At 42.1% G+C, this 27651-nt stretch overlaps 1 protein-coding gene across 4 annotated transcripts in view; it reads right to left on the reverse strand.

Moving 5' to 3' along the window:
- Positions 1 to 3395: 3395 nt before the first annotated feature.
- AP2A2 (adaptor related protein complex 2 subunit alpha 2) overlaps positions 3396 to 27651 on the reverse strand; it is a 75702-nt gene continuing 51446 nt past the window's right edge. Inside the window, exons 9-23 of one of the 4 annotated variants that reach the window (XM_060263026.1) lie at positions 27146 to 27314; positions 26455 to 26592; positions 24305 to 24487; positions 22953 to 23050; positions 22054 to 22285; positions 21627 to 21800; positions 20143 to 20306; positions 18753 to 18833; positions 13940 to 14022; positions 12606 to 12695; positions 11902 to 12025; positions 8899 to 9015; positions 7475 to 7544; positions 6342 to 6476; positions 3396 to 5634 (exon numbers count right to left, since the gene is read on the reverse strand). In XM_060263026.1, coding sequence (XP_060119009.1) covers positions 5557 to 5634; positions 6342 to 6476; positions 7475 to 7544; positions 8899 to 9015; positions 11902 to 12025; positions 12606 to 12695; positions 13940 to 14022; positions 18753 to 18833; positions 20143 to 20306; positions 21627 to 21800; positions 22054 to 22285; positions 22953 to 23050; positions 24305 to 24487; positions 26455 to 26592; positions 27146 to 27314 — 1936 coding nt within the window. In that variant the 3' untranslated portion in view covers positions 3396 to 5556. Of the gene's footprint in view, positions 5635 to 6341; positions 6477 to 7474; positions 7545 to 8898; positions 9016 to 11901; positions 12026 to 12600; positions 12696 to 13939; positions 14023 to 18752; positions 18834 to 20142; positions 20307 to 21626; positions 21801 to 22053; positions 22286 to 22952; positions 23051 to 24304; positions 24488 to 26454; positions 26593 to 27145; positions 27315 to 27651 lie in introns of all 4 variants that reach the window. The other 3 variants (XM_060263025.1, XM_060263028.1, XM_060263027.1) reach the window with 3 other exon arrangements.

The following is a 27651-nucleotide window of genomic DNA, read 5'->3' on the forward strand; positions in this document are numbered from 1 at the left end:
AAAAGCCAAGAATTAAACTAAAAGCGCTACAAGACTGTAAAAAGAGTGGGTTTGGGACTGCCAGATTGCCAATTGTATTATAGAGCCTTGGTGCTGACATGGCTGAGAGATTGGGCTTTATTACAAGATAGAAGACAGTTGTCTTTGGAGGGCCATGAACTTACCCAGGGTTGGCATGCGTATTTGTGATATCAAAGACTAGAAGGACATTCTTATTTTAAAAACCATTGGCTAAGGAAATCTCTTTATCATTCATGGGTATGGTTAAAACCAAAAATCTACAAAAGGATTCCAATATGGGTATCTCCTTTTGATGCATTTACACCACCAAATCTTATAAAACCAAATCAATGTAATAGATATGAGGAGATACTGGAACAAATAATCAACTGAAAACCAAGGAAAAGCTAGAGAGTAAGAATATTAATATGAGCTGGTGGCTCAGAATGCAAATAGAGTCTAGATATGTTAAAGATAAGACAACAGGGTTTCATACTGAGCAGTATCCATTTGATAAAAACTTTCTGGGTCCTCAAGAAAAACTGGTCTCGAAAATATACTCTTATTACAGATGAAGATGCAAGATGAGATTGTGAAGGATTCTATGGTACAATGGGCTAAGAACATTGGGCACACTATTATGTTAGATGAATGGGAGACCCTATGGAAATCTAATATTAAACTAACCAAAACAGTATCTTTTAAAGAAAATTTGTATAAGATGTTTTATAGGTGGTATGTAACTGCTCAAAAACTTTCTAAAATATACTCTGATATGTCTAACAAATGCTGGAAATGTACAAAACAAGTGGGGTCGTTTTATCGTATGTGGTGGACTTGTGAGGTGAAAGACTACTGGAAGATGGTGCGTCATCTATTGCAAAAAATGTTGAAGATACAAATTCCACTTAAACCAGAACTGTTCTTGTTGAACATGTATTCCAGTGACTATATAAAAGAGACAAGACATTTAATGACACACATTAACACTGCAGCTAGGATTTTGTTTCCTCAGAAGTGGAAGCTTCAAGAGCTACTTACAAAACAGGAACTGATCGGTAAAATACTGGAAGCAGCAGAGATGGACTACTTATTGCTTGCTGGGAAATCCAAGGAAGAAGCAAGAGAATATTGGGAAAAGTTATATGTATGGTTAGACTCTTACATTGCTTTGGTGTGAATTGTGATTAATAATCTTCAATTTGTATGCTTGAAATTTATGTTTAACTGATAACTTAAATGGGAACTTACAATATATTTCTAGATGTCTACTGTGATGAGAGCTTAAGTGTGTAATAATATGAATCTTTTATATGAATGATATAGCAACATGCAGAATGTATCCTTTCTTTCATAATAGTTGTATTCTTACTTTTCTATTTCCTTTTCCCCTTTTCCCTTTTTTCTTATCTTTCAAAATAAAAATTTCTTGAATACAAAAAGCATGCTGGCCATTTCACAAGTGAAATTACCACAGTGATACCTTGTTCTGATATGTAAATCACTGGATTAAGTGGGAGATGTACCTTCCAGACAGAAATGTTATCCAAGCTTGCTTTGGAGAGATAACTTTTTAATATGTGCATTGGATAATACACACATAAGACCAGCCCGCATTAGGTTTAAAGTTGCAATTTTCTATAATGAAAAAAACCCGTCACCAAAACAATTTTTCATCTATGTTTTTGTGCTCAGCTGTCTTTGGTCAGGACTTAACATTCTTCTCTTCCCCTTCCCCCATCCTGCCCAAAGCAATTGATTCCATTGGATTCCATCTAATGAATATCTGCAAGGCTCAGATCACTGTTCAACAAATTTTAAATGTTTAATGCTATTTAAACTATGTATACCCTATTTCCCCCCTAACCAGGTGACTCAAAGTGGCAAATATTACAGACCTGGATACAGATATTAACCATTAGGATTGCTTAAATTTATACCATACCAAACAAATTTGGCCCTTGCTGGAAGTTGGAATACAAACAGTACCAGTTTAAAGTCACCCAAGGCAAATCTAGTAGAATTCTATACAGATACCGAATCATGACTTTAAGCAGTTTCGTTTAAACTTTCTTCAGTCAGTGAAACTAAGAACTCAGAACACTTTATTTTTGCCCATGTTTTTTAACTAAATGTCTAAATTACAGAATTTGACAACCATTTTGAGCAAGACTGAAATTGATATAGACACTCTGATTTCATTAATAAAGCTAAGGGGCTCTGATTTGCCCAGAGAATATGTATGAAATACATATTCCACTCTAATCCTTCCACTCCATTCAGCCAAGTCTGAAGTTTTCCTCAATGGACTTGTCCTCCAGTGGAAGGAACACTTAAAAGAAGAACAATCCACCTGCACTGCATGAAGTAGTAAGATGAATACCAGCATGTGCCAAGATGCTTAAGTAAAACAGACAATACTATTATGGATTTGTATCTAATGCAGAAAAATTCTAGTGTGGGAATTATGCTTTATCAGAAAAATCTCCATTCTGTTAAATCTAAATATTTGTAACTCATGCAACAAGAATACAACATGCATCGCATCTGAAATGCTTGCCCTGAAGTCACATTTTGTCCGTTTTATTTTATATAGAAAAGTGGCAAACAATGTGCAAAAGAGGATCATGGAACTGGCTTTAAGAATTTGAGGCCAGACCATAATAACTTTTTCATTATTTGGTTATTGATGCTGGGCAAAATGGATTTTTTTTAAAAAAAAATAGTGTTAAAAGTCATTTTTATCAATGCTCTTTGCTTGGCCCAAGGTTTTCCCTCTTGAGAACATGTGCAGGTCTGAGGTGTGTGAGCTATGCACAAGTCTTCCTGGGCACCTGCTTTCTAGCAGAATCTCCCTGGTCTTGTGAGAGAAAACATGTGCTCAGAACTGGATATGTGGTTCAGTGCCCAGTGATTAAGGGACATGATTGTGTGAATCTCGACTCCCTTCTTGAGATCACCACATGGAGAATCATGGAAGTGGCACCAAATATGGACCAAATCGCCTTTTTGCTTTTTAAAATGCAATCTACTGTTCATGTCATAGAAGAAACACTTTCCAACACATTTAGTACAGGGCTAGCTAAAGGTTCCGGACAATTCAACGATAAATCTGGTCCAGTTTTCTTAGAGCCATACTAGTCTTTGATTTCTTAATTATTCCCTCTAAATAATTCTGTAAAGCAAAAAGCATGAATCAACTGGTTATTTCACTATGGAATAGTATAACGACTGTTTAATTATACAGGTAAGGAACCTGGGCTTTTTGTTTCAAAGTCAGCTTTCTGACAGAGAGTGTTAAACAAACATGTAAATGATTTATACGACATGTTTTCAGTGCATTATTGCATATTAAATGCACACCAGCTCTTCAAATAGGAAAAGGAAATAGAAAGTTTCAAGCTATAGACATTTATTTTTCCATTAAAGTGACATGATTAAATTTATATATTTTCAAACTTTATACAGTCATAAATGAAAGTCTACCATATAAGCTTGTGATTTCCCCTCCCTTTAAAAGTGAAAATGACTACGCATTACACATTGGAGTGTAGACCTAAATATGAACAATTTTGTCTTCCTGTTCAGGTATTTCACATGACAACAATACAAATACTGTACCTTAATTACTAATACTGCTTTAGCCACAAACTATTGCTTTGCTCAGAAAAGATTAATACATAACTTTGGTTATCACATTAAGTCTTCTTCAGAACAATGCTGATATGGCTCATATCAGAGGCAAAGCCCTCTGTGTAAGGTTGAATTACCAATTATAGCCCCATCACTCACACATCTGCTCTTCAGCCTGCTGTCTCAGTGTGGGGAAAAAAGAAATTTCACCACAAAAATTGTACTTGTGAACAGGACAGAACAGTGACCTTAAAAGGAGAGCAATAAACCCATGCTCCAGAGTGACAGACTTGTGTTATAAACAAGGTGACAGCTCATCCAAACATCTGACACATGACAAGGCAAACTTCAGAAGACCTTATGTTTTTATACTGGTTAATATTATACAGATTACAATGCTACTAATAATGCCATGATGGAAATAATTGCGTTTCTTAAGTGACAGGAATGTGGCAGTTATTCCACTTTTATTACTTTACCCAGTTACACAGCAAATAACTCAATATAATTTGCTTCAGTTTAACTGTGGCTGTAGAACTTGTCCCCATTAAAAAAACGAAAGCGATTTTAAGTCAATATCCACTTTAAAAGGAATCCTATTTTTTTTACAAAATGTACTCTCATCTTGATTTACCTTGTCTCCAAACAGTTTGGCCATGTGTTTCTTTTTGACGCTTAATTCAAACAGTAAGGACATATATATCCGATCCGCCCAATATGGATCTGTTTTATGTCCATGAGCTAGTTGTGGACTCATTTCTTAATAGGCCTTCTCACTCACCCGCTCACTCACTCAGATGTGAGTGACATAAACAAAATATATGTGCTTCAGACTTCAAAAGAGAGTCAGAGACCTGCTTCTGTGCAAAATTTAATGCATACTATTATGAAAGCCATTGTTAGGGCAATCTTTATTGGCTTTTTGAACTAGCTGACAAGTTCAGGCAGAAAATATACTGGTGATGTGACAATGTTACTTTGAAACAATCAAGGTCCCTCATTCTTGTAGAAGACAACAATTTCATTCACATCTGACTAGGTACTCACTCCACCATCAGAACCAGCTATCCATATGATTAGTGTGAAATTAAAAACCCATACTAGCAACAAACAGGAGGGGGGGGGGTTGATACACAGGTTATAACCTCTCCTAGAGAGGCTATAACCTAAGTGAAGGAATTTTTTATTGGACCAACTCTCTATAGCTTTAGAAATCACCTTGTGGTCAAGATCTCAACCTTTCCCCCCTTAGGTAAAGATTTGTCAAGACAAATATTCTTTGGTAGTTCCAAACTTGAAAAAATACTGGACAGGTGTGTGGAATTTGATGCAAGTTATTCAACAATATTAAACTGGGAGTCAGACTACGCATTCTTTTTAGAAGTCAAGCACCCAATTCTGTTAAAAAAGACATACTGGTGACATTCCTGAAGGCAGTATCTAACGCTGCCCTCCCATACCCTGGACTCTTACTCATCTAGTGCATTTTTCTTGGAAGATGAGCCATCTACAGCCTTATAGTGCAACAATATGGCCATCCCATCTGAGCAATACCTTCATTCATCTCTGCTAGAAAAATAGATTCAAGGCAGTTTACTACCAGGAATTTATGGTGGCGTTTCATTTCCCTTCTCAGCATTAACTATTTTTGCAATTTGCAATTTTCAGGCAATGTATAGAGTATGGCTGAGTTGAAACACACAAAATCTCCCCTCCCCTTGCAGCAGATGTTCGAAAGCCTTTTTCACATTTAAAGTAGTTTTATACTGTACATATTTCACATAAAAAGAGACAGGTCCTTTTAAGGCAGGGATGTGAATGTGGCAGCTATTGTTTTTGCAGACACTGGTGCACAAGACATTTCTGGAACAAGACGAGGACGATGGCAGAAATGGAGAATCAAAACTGATCTTTCATCATTATTCAGAACTGCTCTGACAGCAATTCGCATAATCTTCGGGATACTGTCTCTTTACTTGTTCGCAGTGTTAACCTATACATCTGGAAGAAAATGGAACAATCTTTTCAAAGGCTGCTGTAAAACAAGGCAAGGTTTCCAGAAAATACTTCCACATATAACACTAGGATGCAAAGTCAACAGTGGCTGTTGAGGTGTGTTTAAGCTGATAGCTGATATAGGAGTGCTTATTTCCAACACCCTATTTATGATTTTCTTACCATCTTTAGATATTTTGGGTTATCTACAGGTTAGGAGGGCAAAAAGGACAATCATGCAAGATGCTCTATGGAGAGAAAACTAATTCTTTCAACTGACGTTCAATGAACTGTTCAACTTCACTGGGAAGCAGACCAAGGACCAAGGTTGCCAGTTCATCTTATTTGCAACAGGACACTGAAGTCTTGCTATACTTACTCCATCTTCTGCAGAAACTGCAGCTACACATTTGAGTAAAATCACAGAAATGTGAATTATGAACAGAACAAATTTACTTGGGCAAGTAATAAATAAACTAAAAGGTAGTATTTGAGGAGCTATAGTAAGGTATTTATTGCCACAAGGTTATACCTCAACCAGCTGAGGTATTTCTAAAGCTGGGTCTTCCAGACAATGCAATCTGCCTGTATTTGTGTTAACAGAGAAAACAACTTCTATGTAAATGTAAGAATCATTGAGCACTTAAGAAAAGAAAATACACAGCTACTGAAAGCTTGCAAGCATATACAGCATACAGAAACAAGGCCACTACCTGTGCCTGCAGGTTGGGCTCAAGACGCATCAAACATCCTATCTGTATTGTTTTTGTATGTATAATACCAGCTCCAACAAAATTAGCAGGGTTGGGATCCACCTCTTCAAGTAAAGCTGTGCCAAAGCCAATGATCTGTCAATGAAAAAAGCCAACAAGGATATTGCATCTTTTGGCTTCCAAATGAAATATTGGATGGTTGGGCGCAGGGGGAGAAAAGAACAACAACAAAAAAAGTGGTCTGTGAAGTCTAAGACATCTAGATCAAGACCAACAGTTTTCATTTAACCTTTTGTAACTATTACTGACAGGCCTGCTTGAATTCTACATTCCCACCATTTCTCCAATGAGAGAAGCACCACCTGGCACACTATGCTTCTTCAAAGGCCCAGTATGAGACTGCCAGACATTACCAAGAGCTGGCTGTGCAAACATCAAGGCTTTGCATGGGCTTATCTATAAGCAATAGATACGTGGTCAACAACAGAGACCAACCCTTAAAAGGTGTAGGAGCATATAAGCCTCTTTTTCTGTGTTTCCTACAAAAAGCAAACATTTCTCAGTTGGCATTTTAGGGAGCCAAGTAACCAAATAATTAAGCACCATTATATCTTCTGCTGATTAATCACTTCAGGCATCCTAATTAGTGCAACACCTGTCTCCATAAAGTGAAGAGGGGCTGGGAGTAGGGTTGTCAAACTCAGGTTGGGGTGGGGGTTCTCCCTGATTTTGGGGGCTCCAATCTGCCACTGGCCAGTGGGCTGGTGGGGTTAGTCCCACCTCTGAACAGTCCATGTCAGCATTGTGATGTCATCTGGTAGTGACATCATAGTGCTGGGCATGTCACACATCGACTCTCTGGCATTCTGTCAGGAACTCTATGGTTATAGAGCTTTTGGTCAAGATGCTAGAGCATTAGCAAGTGACATGCATGGTGCAATGATGTCACTTCTAGGTTATGTCACTGCACCCTGTTCACACAAGAAGATTCCAGGATGGACCTGGGAGCCCCTTGCTGAAAGCCTGGTAAGACCTGGAAACTCTAGCTGAGAGACATCCCCATATCAAGACCACTTTAATTGTAATCGACAGTAAAACTTCACTCATTCCCAAGTACCAGAATCATTACCAACCTTTGCCTTTGTGATCTCTGTATCCATTGGATGCTTTGCTTTAAAGATGTTCTGCACTTCTTGTTGGGGGCTACAGTGCAACAATAAGGCAGAGGTAATTAACATTCACTACACTTTTGTAGGAGACAGAAAAAAAATGAGAAAGTGGAGTTGTTTTACATGGAGGCTGCAATATAATTTATAACCAAATGCAGTAATGCAGCTTGGGGGGACTTCCCCCTCCTCCAGTTTCCCTACTTGGGTGACACAGATGTCAGCCAGGGAATCCAATTCAGTTGCCTGTCACCCCACCCAGTAGTGATTCTTCAAGTGACCTGTCCATATTAACATTCTCAAAGTACTACTTGTACATTTAATCAACTATACATACAACTGTTTACCCCTTTCTTTAAAATGGTTTTAAAAACAGTGGAAAAAATGTTGAGAGGAACAGGGGAAATTTATCAATAACACTGCTGTTCCACCCAGTACTGTGTACAGCTGCCTTCTGCTGTAAACATAGTTTTGCCTACAGTCCATCAAAAAAAAAAAAAGCGACAAATGCACTTTTGCAACAACTTGCCTGTTGAAGTCTCATGCAATGGAGAGTTTTCACTGGACAAAGTATCTACCAAGAGAATCCATACACCAAATCAGGCCTGTAGCCAGGAAATTTCCATTTGGGGGCACTGGGGAAAGTGGTGCTTCCCCCCCCCCACCCGCAATAAAATAAAACTCATTGCATTCGTCATGAAATCAAGCTGCTCAGTTCATGGAGCCTCTTGCCTCATCTCCACCCCAGTGGCCCCTCTGCTGCCAGAAAAGGGGGCTGGAGGGAAGGGTGTGCCAGGCTGAGCCAACCAGCTGCAGAGGAGCAGGACACAAATATGCCTTGGAAACCGAGTGCCATGAAGGAGCATGCGGCAGGAAGGCAGATGAGGTGAAGCTGCCACCCAGCAGAGGAGGCAGGATGTGTCTTCACATCACCACAACCGCTGGCCCTCGCTCAGGCTCAGAAGCAGCACTGATGGAGGAGGTGGTGGGGGCAACCTGGCATGATGGACAAGATGGGCTGCTGCCTGCCTGCATGAACCACCCATTGCCCTTTACACCCATTGCCCTTTACAACCTTTACACAGCTAGCTGAAGCTGCTAGAGCACTCACCAGTCAGCAGTTGCCCCTCAGGCACCCTGCCCCATGAAGGCAGTGCCTTCTGTGGCCCTGCTGCAAGTCAGGCTGCAAGAGGAAGGAGGGAATAAGCCTGGATGTGCCCCAATTCCGCCTGTGCCAAGTGGCTCTTCCTGGCTCAGCCTGAGAATGGGCTTATCCAAGGGATGTCCCTCCAGTCGGGGGCCCTAAGTCGGGATGAGGCCTTGGCAGGAAGTCGAGGGGCAGGCTCCCCGAGGCTCCAGCGTAACTATGGACCTGATCTAACCCATCTTACTTGCTCAGTTGTTTCCACCGCTGGAAAAAGTCTTGAGAGGCCATTTCTGTAGGCTGGAAAAATTTGTTCAGTGTGATGGGCAGCTTCACAGAGACATTTTGCAGTGCCCCACCATACCTGGGGAAGGAAATGGAAGCCTATAGCAACTTTAAATACTAAGTTTCCTGGATATGACCAGCAAGAAGAATTTGCAGAAAGTCTCCGGGTTTTTTTTGGTTTGAAGTACAGGATAGTTGGGAAATTTCTGGATACAGTAGTCAAATGATCTACCACGGTAAGTCAACTGTTGTACCTTACCTAACCCCCACATAATTTTTGGTTTATTTAAAAAAGCTTTTCTTCATGTGCTAGAGCTCTAGAACTGGAGTATAAGAACTGCTGTCCTGTAGGCTTAAAACACTCAGGGCAAAAACTACTACCCAACATTCACAAACTGTTTCCAAGCCAGGATTGTGATCTGACAGACCTGAACAAAAGGAAGGCACCTGAGATCAGTAATGTCAGGACTGTGGCTATTCTACCTAGCTATTGCTGCCACACATGCTCCTTCAGAGTAATGAATTAAGAGGGGTTTACTTTTCTGGTAAGCACAGGTTCAGGCAGCACAAGATTCCATTCACAAGAAAGGACTAACCATCAAGCCACAAGTAAATGGGTCCAGAGATTGTACTATTGTATCAGATGCTCCTCCACAAGAGGGTGCTCAAATAAATCAGAACTGATCCAAACAACAAAGTGAGTAAGGAAGAACTGCCAGAGAATGCAAGAAACGGTCATAATTAATATGCAGCAAGCATCTATTGCAGGGGTGGCCAACGGTAGCTCTCCAGGTGCTTTTTTGCCTACAACTCCCATCAGCCCCAGCCAGCATGGCCAATGGCTGGGGCTGATGGGAGTTGTAGGCAAAAATCATCTGGAGAGCTACCGTTGGCCACCCCTGATTTCTATTGCATGCTAAATAAACTCACTGCAATTTATGTCAAGGCTGCTCTAGTTCTTTAAATTTCAGATATTCATGGATAAGGAACACAGAATTACACTTGTGGCAGCTGACATGGGTCTGGATGTTCCAGAAGGTCACTGGTTAAAAACTCTGCCACAAACTCACTAAGTAGCTTCAGGCAAGTCATTCAGCCCACTGTGAGTAATATGGAGATAACAGTACTAGGCTATCCTTCAGGGCTGTAGTAGGATTATCTGAAGCTACATAAATATTGTCTGCGGATAATGGGTGATAAGTAGTGGCCTGATGTATCCTTCCTAACTCCTACTCCCCAGCTTTCCTGCAGCTGGAGCTTCCAAGATATGAATTTGGGACAAAGCAGGGAAAAGATTGATGGGAGTTCAGGTGGAAAGCAGCAGAGGAAGATTTCACAACCACTCCACCGTCACCACCATCCTTCTCTTCTCCTCACCATTAACAGCAGTTCTCATGCCCACATGTGCTCCCAGCTGTATTATTCCACCTCGAAGCCTCTTACATTCAGATGATGATATTGCTGAAAAGTTGCCTGCAAGCTATTGAATAATAATAAGAAGATGATATTGGATTTATATCCCGCCCTCCACTCCGAAGAGTCTCAGAGCGGCTCACAATCTCCTTTACCTTCCTCCCCCACAACAAACACCCTGTGAGGTGGGTGGGGCTGGAGAGGACTCTCACAGCAGCTGCCCTTTCAAGGACAACCTCTGCCAGAGCTATGGCTGACCCAAGGCCATGCTAGCAGGTGCAAGTGGAGGAGTGGGGAATCAAACCCGGTTCTCCCAGATAAGAGTCCGCACACTTAACCACTACACCAAACTGGCTCTCCAATATATGTCAGAGCTTTATTTGGAAATGCTTCATGTCCTTGACACCAATGGACTTAGGAGTGCCGGTTTGGTGTAGTGGTAAAGAGCACAGACTTTAATTCCCCACTCCTTTGCATGTTTGATTCGGGTTTGATTCCCCACTCCTTCGCATGCAGCTGCTAGTGTGACCTTGGGTCAGCCACAGTTCTCTCAGAGCTGTTCTCTCAGTTCTTGAAAGAGCTCTCTCAGCCCCACCTACCTCACAGGTTAGCTGCTCTGAGACCCCAAGTGAAGGGCCGGGTATAAATCCAATCTCCTTCTCTTCTTTTGCCTCTTCTTGAACCAGACTCTCCTCTGCTGCCATGGGAAATGCGGTTTCCAGCAGCCCCACCCTCACCAACAGAGACCCCAGGGGTGAGAACACAGGCCCTGGAAGCAGTATTGGGCTTGGAGTGGCTGAGGCCAATGAAGCTGGGACAGGGGAAGAGTGGTAGAGCTGGCCCTTAACTGGCACCTGATGCAGGCAGAAAAACAGGCTCAGACCCAATACTAGAGCAGCCCAGGGAGGATAGCAGTCTCCACAGTGAAGGCAGAAGCCAGGGCAGAGCTAGAGACGCCTGCACAATTGCAAGCTAGGGCAGCAGCCAGGACAGGGCCAGAGGCATGAGCTTGGGAGGTCCAGGGTAAAGCAGGAATAGAGACTGAGGGCTGATAGTCTACCTCAACCAAGCCCCTGGAATAGTCAACAGAGCAGGAGAGAGGGCAGCTGAAGGAGGAAAGAAGCCATCTAGCAACACAGGAGAAAGGACAGGGGAGGAGCGAATCGCTACCCTTCCTCATGGAAGTACTAGGTATGCTCAGGGAAGGGTGAGGCTATTTGGGTCTTCAAAGGCAGGTTCCTGGGAATGGCTGAACGAAGAAGAGCACAAATCCTGGTGCCAAAAAAGCTGTGATCCTGATGAAAGGAGAAGGAAGGCACAACCCCCTTTCCTTCCTCACTCTGAGGCATGAGGAAATCCTCAGGAGACACCCAGCCAGACAGGAGCCAGGAGCCAGACAGAGTAATCTCCATTAGTGTAATCTTCATTACACCTCATCTTGACTTCCTTTATCTTAAAAAGAAATAAACCCAACCATTTTATTCTTCTTCCTCTATTTGCTTTCATTGCTGAATTTAAATGCAAGACACACCACTCAAAATTATAACTGTACCTGAACTGAATATTCAGGACTGGGGCTTCCATGAAGTCCAATATACATTCAATATTTACAACTTGCTGCACTTGGGCACCCCCCTCCACTGCGGGATCGACTGGCTTCGTCTGCAAATTCAGGCATGACAAGATAAGGAAAAAAGACATTGTGCCAAATGGACATCAGATAATGTTACCAATTACTGCATAAAACAAGGTAATTAAATGAAAGACACTGAACCAGAGAAAATGACAGGCAAATTATTACAGGGCTGCATGTGAATGACACACCAAAGATACACTTTGAACATTTGAGGCAGTACTTTATAAATACTCAGAGTAACCACAGGCTTCAAATGGTTACCAAATACCACTAACACCATGTGATGGTTTAGAACAATTCTGGCTTAGCTGTTTCAAAAAAAAAGGGGGGGGGGGAGAAGGGTGCTTTTTATATCATGGAATATCAGCGCTGAATTCCTACTATAGTGATGGCGCGTCTTTTCTGTAGGGAACAACCAGGGCAGAACAGGCAAAGAGGCCTGTCTGCCTTCCAACAAGATGTACTTCATAATCCTTTTAGACAAGATGTCCAGCATACATATAAGCACCATCTCTGGGTTTCCCTGGCCACCATGGGGCCCATCCAGCATGTATTCTTACTCCTATATGCAAAATGAATCATATTTCTCTTAATAAGAGTGTTAGGTAACAAAAGGATATTTGATTGAAGATCATCTGAACAGATTAGTGTTGGAGTAAAGTTTAAAAATTGTGTCGAAGTCTTGTTTCCATAAAATATGAACATCCGCCCTGCAAAGAAAAACGTATTACTTTCTTCATATTAAGTAATACACAACAACTAAGTTAACCCCATGGTGCCCATCAGCAGAATCAACTGTTATATGGCATCTATACTGCATTCAAACTCCTTTGAGAAAGATCAGCAGTATGTATAGAGCTGAGTCACTGGGGGGGGGGCACAAAATTATAATGCAACTTCTGGTTCTGTAGGAGCCTAGTAAACTTTATGTCAATACTGTAAACATAGACAACCCAAAAGCTGGCCAGTATTTAAGTAATTTGCCCTTTAAGTGAGCTTACCATAAAAGCATTAAAATAGCAAACAAAACCCGTAATAAAACAGGCGGAAAGAGAAAGCAATAACCACATTTTAATTGTACAACTTGCATGAATGAAGCTTTCATAGAATCTAAAAACTGAAAAGCCATTGATATACCACCCAAATTCCTTGATGAAAGACAGTTCCTGCCATTTGGTGTAGAGCCAGTTTGGTGTAGTGGTTAAGTTTGCGGACTCTTATCTGGGAGAACCGGGTTTGATTCCCCACTCCTCCACTTGCACCTGCTGGAATGGCCTTGGGTCAGCCATAGCTCTGGCAGAGGTTGTCCTTGAAAGGGCAGCTGCTGTGAGAGCCCTCTCCAGCCCCACCCACCTCACAGGGTGTCTGTTGTGGGGGAGGAAGGTAAAGGAGATTTTGAGCCTCTCTGAGACTCTTCGGAGTGGAGGGCGGGATATAAATCCAATATCTTCTTCTTCCTTTCTTGTTCTTATTCAACTAAGTGCGGAAGTGCCAAACAAAGATAACGTGTTCAGAGAACACTGAGGCAAGATTATCCAGTTAAGAGACTACGATCAAGAAAATCTTGTTTCTGTCTCAAATGTCAGGGAAAGCACCTCACATGCTTCCCTAATGACATGTGCCAGCCCTATAAGGTCTGTTTTTTAAAAAAAAAAAAAACCTATATAAGTGCAGCTGGTAAGTGGAAAATAACTGAACTCCCTTCCTGAGAATAGGGAACATGAGGCTTGAAGACGCACAACAGGAGAGAGAGAAAGACTATTGCAGTCATTGATCTTTGGGACCTGCCAGCCAGCCCGAACAGCCAGAATTTCTCCAAGGCCTTCATGTGGAGAGTCATAGAGATCTAACAAGGTCTCTTTCGATACAAGGAACACGACTCCTTAAAAAACAAACAGCCACAATGCTATAAAACCCCATCAAGACTGTTTATCACAATCTGTATGGTTCTTACCCAAGTTCTGTCGAAATTCAGATTTCAGACCAATCTGTAGCAACTGATTCTCAAACAGGACTCCATTATTTTTGCAAACAAACCTGGGAAAGGAAGGACAGCCAAAATGTAGGAATCTTGTTACATATTACTACCAACCTGTTTGGTATTAAACTCCTTGATGCAACTGAAGGAGAAAGGCTGCATCTAGGCTTATACTAAACCAGGAGCCTTAGAAGTTTTAAGAAAAAGCAGCTGCAGAATAAATCATAATATAAGTCAGAGGCCAGACAGTTCTTGCAGCAATTCTTCACATCTATTCACAATTGTCCTACTCATGTAGAACAAAAGGGGAAAAAAGGTCAGAAGACTGCAGAATAGCATAATTAGCATTTCCAACTGGCCCTGGAGTACAAATACTCTTACCAAGTATGGAAGACAAAATAAAAATCCCCTAACATGTTTATGCATTACAAAAAGATACACAACTGTTTGGCATGATCAGAAGGAACTTTTTTTTTTTTCAGACCTTTATCATCTACCGTCATTCTATGTACTATCCTGCTAGCAAATCAAGTTAGAATCACATTTGCCAGACTGTTCACCTTTAATTAGGGTTAACTTTCCTCAGAACATTTTAAAAATATGAATTATGTTTTTATCCCACTTTTCACTAGACAAACTGTAGCACATCAGAAATAGATGTAGATTCATTTTCCATCTATGATTATCCAAGACAAAACATTAGAATATTTAGGGATATCAAACAGAAGTAATGTTAACATGAGAGAACTCGTAGGGTTCAGTGGGCACGGATCTGGGAATATTTTATTACCTTGGGCAAGCACCTACATTTTTCAACTGGAAAGGGCGTGTGATAGCTTACTTTACAAGACTGTGAAAGCTAATTCTGCCATCTAAAAAAGGCTGGAAAATAAATTCTCTCTTATCTGGTAAATGCCCACATTCTTGGTTTTGCCCACCCATGCTCCAGCATATTATATAGGCTAGATGAGGTGGAGTAGGTATATTAAACGTCCTCCAACAATGCCAAGTGAAGCATCATGCAAGCACAAGAAGATGCAGACCAATAGCCCCAGTTAAAATCGCTTTGCAGAGCTGTGTTACCAACTTGGATACGACAGGAAGATTATGCTAGTTTTACAAAGTCCATTCACACAAGCTTATTGCTCAATTTCTTAGCAGCTGACAACTCACAGCTCTGTGAACCTTTTTTGATGTTGAAAACCACTGTTAACAAAATTTGTGGCTGCTCGCCGTTTGGGCGGCGAGCTTATTTTAGCTCGCCCGCAGAGCCTGATGGACCCGGAACGGTTCCTGACGGCTCTGCGGGATCCCTGGCCCCCTGGCGATTCCCTCGATGACCTGGTGGAGTCTTGGAATAATAGGCTCACCGGGGCCATCGATGAGATCGCGCCTAGGCGTCCTCTGCGCCCTCGTTCAAGGCCGACACCCTGGTATAACCAGGGGTTGCGGCGGTTGAAACGAGGACTCAGACGACTAGAGAGGCAATGGCGGCGTACCCGAGATGAAGCGACTCGAACATCTTATAGAGAGGTTATGAAGTCCTATGAGATGGCAGTCAAGGCCGCAAAGAAAACTTACTTTGCGGCAGAGATTGCGTCCGCAATTTCGCGCCCGGCACAACTGTTCAATACAATTCGGACCCTTACAACGCTGCCACAGGGCAGACCAAATTTTAATGAATTGGAAATTGGCTGTGAGGCTTTTGCGGATTTTTTTGCGGATAAAATCGCATCGCTCCGTTCCGACTTCCCTGCCACATTAGATACAGCTAGTGAACCTGAGGCTCCGTGCCTGTCTTCGGATTGTGTTCTGGACGGCTTCGGCGCGCTCAGCCTGGAAGAAGTTGACAGGATCCTCCTATCTGCACGCCCAACAACTTGTAAATTGGACCCATGCCCCTCCTGGCTTATTAAGACCTGCCAGAGGGAGCTAAGATATCCTATACGGGATATCATAAATAGATCCCTATTGGAGGGACATTTTCCATCAGCGCTTAAAGAGGCGGTGGTCCGTCCCCTCTTGAAGAAAACAACGTTAGATCCGACCGAATTGGCACACTATCGGCCGGTATCGAATTTGCCCTTTTTGGGCAAACTTATAGAGAGGGCAGCGGCGTTGCAGCTACAGAGCTTCCTGGAGGATGCTTCTGTCCTTGACCCCTACCAGTCTGGTTTCCGCCTGGGCCACGGGACGGAGGCGGTGCTGGTCGCCCTGGTAGATGACCTTCGGCGACATCTGGATCAAGGCGGCTCGGCGGTGCTGATGTTGCTGGACCTATCGGCAGCATTCGATATGGTCGACCATCGGCTTCTGGCGTGCCGCCTTGCCGACGCAGGGATTCAGGGGTTGGCCTTGCAATGGCTTTCCTCTTTCCTTGACGGTCGGGGACAAAGGGTGGCGATTGGGGAGGAACTGTCCCGGAGACACACGCTTGATTGTGGGGTGCCTCAAGGGGCGGTGCTTTCCCCGATGTTATTTAACATCTATATGCGCCCCCTTGCCCAGATGGCCCGAGGGTATGGGCTGGGTTGCCATCAATATGCTGATGACACCCAGCTCTATCTGCTTATGGACGGCCGGCCCGCCTGCGCCCCAGAAAATCTGGACCGGGCGTTACAGGCAGTGGCTAGGTGGCTTAGGCTGAGTGGGCTGAAGCTGAACCCGGCGAAGACAGAGGTCCTTTGCTTGGGTCGCTGCGGCCCGGGAAGGGAACTCCCCCTGCCAGTTTTTGACGGCGCTCCATTAACAGCGTCGGGCAGGGTTAAGAGCCTGGGGGTGCTGTTGGAGCCTTCATTGACGATGGAGGCTCAGATAGCAGCCACTGCCAAGTCCGCTTTTTTTCATCTTAGGCGGGCGAGGCAGTTGGCCCCCTTCCTGGAACGTGACGACCTGGCAGCAGTGATTCATGCTACGGTCACCTCGAGGCTGGACTACTGTAATGCCCTCTACATGGGGCTACCCTTGTGCCGGACCCGGAAACTGCAGTTAGTGCAGAACGCTGCTGCCCGGCTGTTATTAGGGCTCCCAAGATGGGAGCACATTCGGCCGGGGCTCCAGGGTCTGCACTGGCTGCCAGTAATATTCCGAGTCCGGTACAAGGTGTTGGTTATTACCTTTAAAGCCCTATATGGCCTAGGACCTGCCTACCTTAGGGACCGTCTCTCCCCACACGTTCCCCAGAGAGTACTACGCTCAGGTTCACAAAACCTGTTGGTAGTCCCCGGGCCAAAGGAGGCCCGTCTAAAATCCACCAGGGATCGGGCCTACTCAATAACGGCACCTTATTGGTGGAACCAGCTGCCGGAAGAGGTGCGGGCCCTGCGGGATCTAGGGCAATTCCGCAGGGCCTGCAAGACAGTCCTCTTCCGGCAGGCCTATGACATTAGCTGACAATGTAAAACATCTTGGATGGAACAAAATGTATCTATAGGACGCCGGTTTTATTCTATCTTGTTTTTTTTTTTTTTACTTATTTATGGTTTAATTGTATTTTTAAATGTTTTAAACTGAAGTTGTTTTAATTATTATGTTGTAAGCCGCCCTGAGACACTTAGGTGAGAAGGGCGGGGTATAAATCTTAATATAAATAAATAAATAAATAAATAAATAAATAAATAAATATGAAGATTCTGTGGTATGCGATTTGTGATTGTTCACTCACCAAGTGATGAACATCTATATAATTTTATCAGCTAGGAGAATAGGTAACGCCAAGAAGCTGGAAAATATTCATTCTATAATTGCTGAGAAAACTGTTCAATGAGTCTGAAAAGCACTAGTGGTTCTCTGGCAGAATATGTAAGCTTCAATTAATCCTAGGGTTGCCAAGTCCAATAAAAGAAATATCTGGGGACTTTGGGGGTGGAGCCAGGAGACTTTGGGGGCGGAGCCAGGAACAAGGGTGTGACAAGCATAACTGAACTCCAAGGGAGTTCTGGCCATCATATTTAAAGGGACAGCACACCTTTTTAAATGTCTTCCTTCCATAGGAAATAATGAAGGATAGGGGCACCTTCTTTTGGGGCTCATAGAATTGGACCCCCTAGTCCAATCGGTTTGAAACTTGGGGGGCACTTTGGGGAGAGGCACTAGATACTATACTGAAAATTTGGTGCCTCTAACTCAAAAAACAGCTCCCCCAGAGCCCCTGAAACCTCCAGATCAATTCCCCATTATACCCTATGAGAATTGATCTCCACATAGGAAATAATGAAGTGCTCAGCAGACGTTTCCCTCCCCCCGCCGACTCTGAAGCGAGCGATTGGCCTCTCTACTCACGAGTTGCTGCCAACTTCTTCAAAGTAACACAGACACACCATCCCAAGAGGAAGCCTTTCAATCGGAAACTGAAGCCTCCCAAGGTAGAAAGGCACATGGTCCTCTGGGGCGGGGCTTCCCCCCACTGGCCAGCTGACTGGAGGCGGGAAGGAGCCTGGGAAAGCGGAAGAACCCCCGTTGGGACCTGAGGATTGGCAAGCCTAATTACTCCTGATTCTTTCCAAAACTTTTCCTGCAGACTTCAAACTCCATTCAGCCTAATCTGGCCTTCCTCATGTGGGCAATCACATTCATAATCATAATTAAACCTGCAACAACCTGCAATTAAACAGTTTGCCTTTCTCAATTATGACTTGAAAACTAGATAAAGACATCTCATCATTGTTTCATATATGTATTATTGCTTACTCTCCTAGAAGAGAATATTAAATTGCCTTCTAAATTTAATTTTGTGTAAGTTGAAGTCTATACCTGTTGCCCAGTCCTGCAAGATTTTAGTAATGCTTACTTGTGGAAAAGTTCATCAGCATCATGCACAGCATCAGCTGGTTCCTCAGAAACTACCTGCTCAGTTGAAGCCAGGTCAGGACTAAGTGAAACAGCAGAAAGAAAGGAGGCAGCAAGAAAGATGGAAGTAATTGTTAGTAGAACACTTAAGGGGAGGGAATCCCGTCTCCTACTCCTTTAGGTGCAACATTTTATGAGTGTAACCTAAAAAGGCCAGAATATGCTAAATTATACTTTAATTACTCCCCTGTCCTCAAATTGCTCAGGTGACAGTTTGAGGAAACTGATATTCAATACCACTAGAAGCTGCTAGAGAGCCTAAAAAGGCTGGGGCACCGGCATGGGCAGACAGCAAAACATGGAGGCCTAAACTGAGAAGGGGGAAGAGGAAGTAATCACCCCTACTGCTTCTGTCAGTTGGCAGAAGAGGGGGATTTTGCCCTCTTTGCTTTCCTCACTGAAGCCACACGGGTTGAGGAGTTGTCTCATGACTCCAGGAATAAATTTTTTTGTGGTCAGAAGAGGAACATGGGAAAGATGTTATGCTTGTACCCACAACAGTTGTATTCAAGCCCATGCCAACTTCAGATATTTCAGTGATTTCAGCTGATATTTCATTACTAGCAGTTTCTAAGCAAGCACTATAGACAGTGATGTTGTTAGCTATTTAAAAAGTGACATCAGGCTGTGAGTAGGTGATAAATGAAAAAAAAAACCCTTATTTTGCAACTGTTATTTAAGAAGCCCTCTGTTTCATCAAGTGTGGCAAATCCAGCTTATTCAGAAGAGTTTCATGTATCTGGCACTCTCCACTCATGATAAAAGTGGACTGAATACAAGTTTACTGGGCAATCTGCATACTAATGCTTCCAAATGAACACATTCTTGCAACATAAGAAACTAAGACACAAAACCATGGCAACCCAAATCTCAAACCAAAAATATTCAATGTACTCATCCTTGAAATTCTTACAGATGTTAATCAGTAAAAGTTAGTCTTGAAGTAAAAACATTGTTATCCCAATTTGTCAGAGAAAGAAATTCCACACTTCAATGTATACAACCTAATGTTCTACATTTTTATATATGGCAAATATAAGCAATATCCACATTTACCAACTATTTTGCTCAAGTATACGTGCTCAGTAATGAGGAATTCCTTATATGCTGCCAAATTTATGAAGCAGCAAAACCACTCATAAAGGAAATAACCTGAGACATAAACTATATCTCCAACTACCCTCACACTAAGGGCTGCATAAAATACCACTTTAGTTAAGTATCCATTTTTGGGGTCTCCTTTAAGTAAGTAGGAACTGTACCTGCTTGGGGCCAGGAAAGAAAAAAGCAAATTTCCTCCCACTCAAACTTCCTCCCATTGAGTTAAGTACCTTGCAAAATTATCTTCAGAATTAGGTGGAAGAGATGCAGGAACTGCAGAAGAATCTGAGAACACGTCCACCAGCAAGCTACCACTGGATGTTGGGGGAGGTACAGAGTTGGTGGCTGGGGCTGCACCAAGACCTAAAAGGTCTGCTGAAGGAGATGGGGTTGACTGTAAGAGAAGATGTTTGAAAGTACACAATTAACCCAGGCTCATAAGAACAGAATGCCAAATTTCAGAACAGACTGTTACCAAATACCAACCTAATCTTCCATTTTTTTCTATTCAAATGGAATACTGTTAAGACTTCTGGATTGGCTCTAACTAGCTCTGGTGAAAAAAAGATGAAAGCTATCCTTCAAGGAAAAAAGCCACAATTTGGGTCCGCACGGACAAGAGCCACAAGAAACTGAGTTAGGCTAGATTAAATGGAAAAAACTGGCTGCATCCAGCCCACTGTGTGGTATACCGCAGTAATTTTCTGGTTTTGTTATCCTACCTCCAAAGCAAGCCCTGACCTGGCTAGCCCAGGATAGCCTAATCTCATCAAAAGCTAAGCAGGGTTGGGCCTGGTCAGTATTTGGACGGGAAACCACCAAAGGATACCAGGGTTGTGATGAAGAGGCGGCAATGGCAAATCACCTCAAAACATCTCTTCCACCTTGAAAATCCTATGGGGTTACCATAAATTGATTGTGACTTGAAGCAAAAAAGCAAAAGAAAAACTCCTGAGGATCCACAAAACATACAATGAAAGCTAGCTAGAAACAGAAAAAAATATACAGCTACAATTAACAAAGCTATCAACCTAATTTAAAGCAGGGAGGAATGCTTAAGAGTACTGAAAGGATTTCCCGAAGTCATGTTATGAGAAGACTGTATATATCTGTGTTTACTCACAAGTCACTCACTCCTGTATTCTCTTTATACCTGTATCATATTTATAAGCTACTTTTTGTCCCAGAGATTTTCAGAACAACCTCTGAATGCAAATGTCACATTTGCAATGAGGTATTAAAGCTCCACTTTTACGAGAAGTGAGTCGGTGGGTATATTCTGAGGGCTCACAGAGCATACAAGTTAATCTGTTATCAACTTTAAGCCAGTAAAAATGTACATAATTATCTGAGAACTTCAACAGATTTAGAGCCTGTCTGCTAGACTTACAAAAGAAATTCCTGAAGTCGGTACAGTGCACTAAAAATATACCGAACTCTATTCAAATCTGCTTTTCCTTACATTTCACCAGCTGCCCTTCCCTCCATATGGTGCCGGCTTTTAATCATCAGAACTTATAGAATCACTTGAGACAATCAGAACTAAAATTAGAAGAGCCTCTAAACAATATTTTGCTTTTCTTATACACAGGTGGCAATATAGCTGAAAGCCTTTCAATTAGCATATATGCACCCCCACCCTTTCCCACCCTGGTCCCCCTAAAAGCTACATAAACAACAGAACAGGAGTGGCAAGCTGTTAAAAGAATCCTACCGCAGTACTAGCACTGACAAGAGTAGCTTCAGTCCCACCATTTGCATCAGAGTTTCTCTCCTTTTTTGTCTCTTCTAAGTCAGTAACTGTGTTGGGGCCTTTTTTCTTCTTGAGTTTGGCCAATATAGAAGACTCCCTCTCTGGAAATGGAGGCATTTCTTCTAGCACGGTTGCCTTATAGGGAAAACAAGCCAGTATGAAACCTAGGCAAATGTACCCTTTGATAAGGTAAAAAACATGCTGCTATTTATTTTCTGAACTGCAACCCCAGAATCGACTAAAATTATCACCTATTTACTGCAATCAGAAATCAAATAATGCAACATCGCTACTCAACTGAATGCTCCCAACGGAGCTTGAGCTGAACAACAGTCATAAATGCAAGGTTCACAAGTATGCAGTACTGACTTCAGCTGTGCATACATACCAGGATATCAGTACTTGCAATTGTACTGAGCCTCAGGTACTCAACAGCTCTCTGCTGTAGCTCAACATCAGCATTTTTCAGCTGACTATCACTGCGTAGTACATCCTGAATGGTTGTTTTTATTTCAGGAAACAAATTCACAAACTTGATGTAAGTAGACAGAAGCAAAGCACGGGTAGGAACACTACACAAATGGAACTTGGAGTGTAGCAGGTTGAACTGGATCAGAGGACTGGGGGAAAGACAATTTGAGATTACAGTTTGGCAAATACACAATTACTTAATAAATGAAAGTTCATTGTTTAACAGCTTAGAATTCTAATACGGCACTAATGAGATTTCTGCAACCTTGAACTTAGCATTTTTTTTAATAGTGCAGTTGTAGTACTCAGGCTTGTATAATTTTAACAACACAGATTGACTTTCAGGCTCACAACCCAACAGAATTCTCTCCACATAGCCCTCCCAGCCATATTTTTAAAGCTATAAAGTGTCATGCTCTCCATGGGTCACCACAGCCAGGGGGAGGATGTATAAGAGATCTATACATCTATAAGGAATTTGTTCTGGGAAGCAGTGTACTAATGAAAGGAGCAGTGCCAATAGCTGCTGTTAGATAATTGAAAGATTAGCTATGTTACTGGGAAAAGAGTCTGTCAGACATAGACCATTTTAGTGGAGGATCACATGCATGCATACAAATGTACATAAGAACAAGACATGGATGAAAAAGTTGCATGCAGTCATAAAAGAATGTGCAAAGATCACAGTGATGTGCCAATGACAGTGTAAGGACAAATGCACATTACTGATGTAGACTACTATCCAATTTTAAAATTGGCTGTTTGTCTACCATACCAAGAAAACATCTCCCAATTCCTGTTCAAGAGTGTCTGTACCTAGATCTTGGATCACCAGCAATCAGATTTCCAAATTCTCCCAAGATGTAACCACCTACTTTTACCAAGTTCTCATGACAGGCAGGTGCCTGAAGAGCCTGTTAAAATAAGACATTTAATAAATGTTCTCTCAGATATAACACTGGCAAAGATTCAGTATTTTTACTTTGATGCCTCACAGTGACATGCCAGTGGGGTCAAGTAAGGGTTTTTTAAATCACTTAATCTTAAGAGTGCCTCCATTTCCACTGGGCATCAGAATGCCACAGCTAGAATCCATGAGAATCCAGGTCTTGATTAAATTCCATACTTATCACTGGAAGCAAACTATTTATAAAATAGACTTTTAGTAATCCTTAGATTTTGGAGGAGACTCTACAACTTTTCATGGGAATATGAAGCATGGCTCACTCACTTGAGTCATTTAAACACAAACAGCAACTTTGATGTTCCTGCAAAAGGATGGGCTAACTGAATTTGGGAGGTGGGCAGGAGACTCTTATATGAATAACTAAGTGAGGAAAGATGGAGCAAATGGCAGCTTTGCTGCTGGCAAATAGGCAAGTTTATCCGATTGTGCTAGGCCTAGTGTATTTCTCCAAGGAAGCAGAAAGCAATTCAGGGCAAGGCAGGTTTTATCAAGAGCCTGCAAACTGTGGATCATTTCTCAGTATATTATCCATGTGAAATAACTAGGTAATCTGGACGGAAAAAAGGAAAGAAAATGCCACCCTCCTTTTGAGAGGGGTGGTAGTGCTGAAGTCCTTGTTACCAATACCATCTCTTGCCAATAACAGTAAGGTTAACAATAACTTCAGCTGCACTACAAGTATCAGGATAAGGACAAACACATTTCCTCAGTAGCCAGGCAGCATTTCAGACAAGAACTGTGGAAGGGCCACAACCAATATAAATACTGCATACTCAAAGTGGCAGCAGAAACCTGAAGTAGCACTGGCTGAAGATCTTTTTTTCAAGTAGCAGAGTTCTGACAGTATGATTTCATAGCATAAATAACCTACACCCCATACTTATAAGACTTAGGTCAAGTGCAACTTCAAACCACAGATACATTACTAATTTCTCTGTTTCACTCTAGAGGTTTCATAGCAATCTAAAACTGCAGACTTTTCTACAAATTGCTTCAATTTATACTATAATTGGGCAGAATAAAACAGCTTCTAAAAGTAATATTTCAGGTCTTCTGTTAAAGAGTTATCATAGCCTATTAGCCACGCCGTATAACAAAGAAGAACTCAAGTCAAACAGCTGTCAGAGACTACTGTTCACAAAAAACGTAACAGTTCTCATTGCAGTTCAAACACTTCCCAATCAAAAGTCTAATTTCTTACCTCAAATACTGTCTTTGCAGCATATCCTTGTACATCATCTCGGTTAATTACAATCTGAATGACTCTGTACCACACTTCTTCACTCACATAGTCCCCAGCAATTCGAATCAGATTCAAGATTGTATCCACATACCAGGTGTAGTCCACTGCATATTTCTCAGCTAAAATTGCAACCTTTAGCACCTGAGCAAAACCAGCACACAAACTTATAGGAAATTTCATAATAGCACCTGGGTAAATTTGTACAGCTCTGATCTGGATAGCTCCAGCTAGCCTGATCTCATCAGATCTCAGAAGCTAAGCAGGGTCAGCCTTGGCTAGTATTTGGATGGGAGACCTCCAAGGAATGCCAGGGTCGTGACACGGAGGCAGGCAATGAGCAAACCACTTCTGAACCTTAAAAACCCTAGGGGGGTTGCCATAAGTCAGCTGAGATTTGATGGTACACTGACAGCACACAAATTTGTGCAATGATTTCCACCATGCTGAACAGCCATTCATTCAGTATAAAGTACAGCAAAATTAAATAACAAAAAGAGCAGGATTTCTACATATTCCATTTCACCAAGATGAACTAGTACAGGAAAAAGAACCTTTTATTACTATGGATCCTACAACCTACCTCAACACAAATTAATACCCACAAACTAATAAAGGAGAAAGCTAAACATCATATGCCTTATTAGCCATGGAAGTCAACATAATGTGTGCTTAACAGTAAAACATCCAGTTTCCTCAATCCCATTTGGAAGTACTTTGTCTTTATAAATAAGCAAGTTTGCAAATGGACTTACAGCTGGATACTCCTCTGAATAACTTCAGCTGCACTACAAGTAAAGTTTATTCACAGCGGAAGTCAGCAAAAACAATACAGATAAAAACCAATGCTGGTTACAGTGACCCATATAAATTGTTATTCTGGCAAAATTGAGTAAATCCCTTCAGTGCTCTCTTTAGGCCTATAGTAGGGGTGGCCAATGGTAGCTCTCCAGATGGTTTTTTTTTTGCCTACAACTCCCATCAGCCCCAGCCATTGGCCATGCTGGCTGGGGCTGATGGGAGTTGTAGGCAAAAAACATCAGGAGCTACCATTGGCCACCCCTAGCCTATAGGCATCCTTGAAAGAAGGACAGCATCATCAGTGTAACGGAGAATGCCAATGTGCTTATTGCCTAACTTTGGTGGATGACATTCCGACTTATTTACGTAAGTTACCAGATCATTAATATAGAAACTGAACAGGAAGGGAACTAATAGGCAGCCTTGTTTGATGTCTTTTGTTGTACCAATGTAATCTGTCAAATGGTTTTGTTGGGTGCATTTCACTTGAATAGAGTTTGATTGCAAAGGGCTTGAATAAGGAATAATAGCTGCCTGTCTATACTAGTAGATCTTAGTTTATCCCATAAGATGGTTCTGGAAATGGAGTCAAAGGCTGACTTGAGGTCTAGGAAGGCCGGGTATAAAGATACACTTGTGTTGGAAGCATATTTAGTGATTAAGTGGTCTAAAAGCATGCAATGGTCTATTACTGAGCTGCCTTCTCTGAAACCTGCCTGTTCTCTGGCCAGACCAAAATCATTTTCTAGCCAGTCTCTAAATTTCCACACGAATTGGTCTGTAATTATTGGGATCTTCCTTGTTGCCCTTTTTATACAGAGGGATAATGATGGCTGTCCCTCAGTCCTTGCGTATCTTTCCTGGATTGGTCAATTTGAGTGAATAAGGATGCCAGTATGGGCACCCACCAGTCAGCATTCCTCTTAATCAGTTCTGGAGGAATTAAATCAATTCCAGGAGCTTTTCCTGGCTTTAGTATTAATAAGCTGTTTCACTTCCCAGCAACTCACTGGGGACCATACAGCTGCACTACAACACCAATTCAAATCACAGAGCACAGCAATATCCTCCATTCTCAAATGCCTACATTTTAATTTTCTTAGTGATCTTTCTTACCACAGAAGTGAACACAAACAAGCCACTCAAACAGCTGCATTTCCAATTTAGTAAGCCCAGGCATACTGTACAGATAGATAATTTTTTTAAAAATAAATAAAAATAAATGCAGAAAAATTTCACAGCAGATACAAAAGCCTCAAGTGTGTGGCAATTTGAACCCTTACATTAACTCAGATTAGCAAAAAGCTTACAATTTCCTCTCTAATGGAATAATCAGCCGTTTCCAAGTAATTCAGCATCTCAGCAACAATCTGCTGGGCATTGCTTCGGTCGCACATGGCATACAAGAGATCCACAGCTCTCTGTCGTACACTTACATCTCTCTCAGTCTGCAAATGACATTGCAATTATAAGAGTCAGTCCACAGCAAGACATTTGGGGGGAAGACATGCAAATCAGTCAAAAGGTGGACATGGACAAAAAATAAAAAAGAGGGAAAATCAATTAACAACTCTCAGTCCCACTCACTGTGGAACAGCCATCCCCTCCCAGGGCTAGTATTTAGTGTGAGTGGTGAGCAGGAAAAGCTACCAACAAGCAGAGCTCCAGCTAGACAGCCAGGATCCAAGTATTTGGGCAAAGAGGCAATAAAGCAAGCAGCGACCATAATTAGTCCTCATATAGCTACTCTCCCATGATGTCCTCCTCACCTCTAGCATATTCACAGGCAGAAGTGAGATCATCAAGGAGTCACTGAGTTTACGTTTCAAGCATAGATTCTGTTCTATTGATGCATTTTAGCTTCCAGTGAAGAAGCCACTCCAAAGCCTCCGCCTGTCTGAAGGAAACCAGAGGCGAGCCTGGCTGCTGTGTCTTGTAGGAGCAACAAATAAAGGGTAACGAATGGAAGACTGCAGGTAATACACAAGAACCAGTAGTTACCTTCAGTGCATTGATAACTGTTTCTATGTGTGTTTTCACAGCCTCATGTGAAAACTCAGAACTGGCAAGAGTGCACATGCTTTCCAGCGCAAGGTAACGAAGATTAGTTTCCCGGTGCTGCAAGAACTGGCCTAGCTGATTACAGGCACGAACAAGCAGGTTTGGCTCACTAGGCAGAAAAGAAAGAGGGTGAACAAGGTAAAAAGGCAAATGAATCTGGGAAAAGTGAACATCAAGGAAGTACCTTCACTAGGGAAATTATGGCAGCAAAAACTCTGGTGAGTTAGTGACTGCATAGCTTCATACTGCAGACATTCTAAAAGCGGGACGTTAAATCAGCAGCTTTGCAAGACAACATTTCATTAGGATGTGAAGGATCTCAGTCCTTATAATACCATGGATGCCACAGTCTCTGTTCTTAAGCACGATTTTATGCCACGTTCTTATGGCATGGTTGCTTACTTTACACTCTAGTGACAGAAGAATACTGGAATGATGTGGAAGGG

The sequence above is a fragment of the Heteronotia binoei genome, chromosome 21 (assembly GCF_032191835.1).
Source record: "Heteronotia binoei isolate CCM8104 ecotype False Entrance Well chromosome 21, APGP_CSIRO_Hbin_v1, whole genome shotgun sequence".
NCBI lineage: Eukaryota > Metazoa > Chordata > Lepidosauria > Squamata > Gekkonidae > Heteronotia > Heteronotia binoei.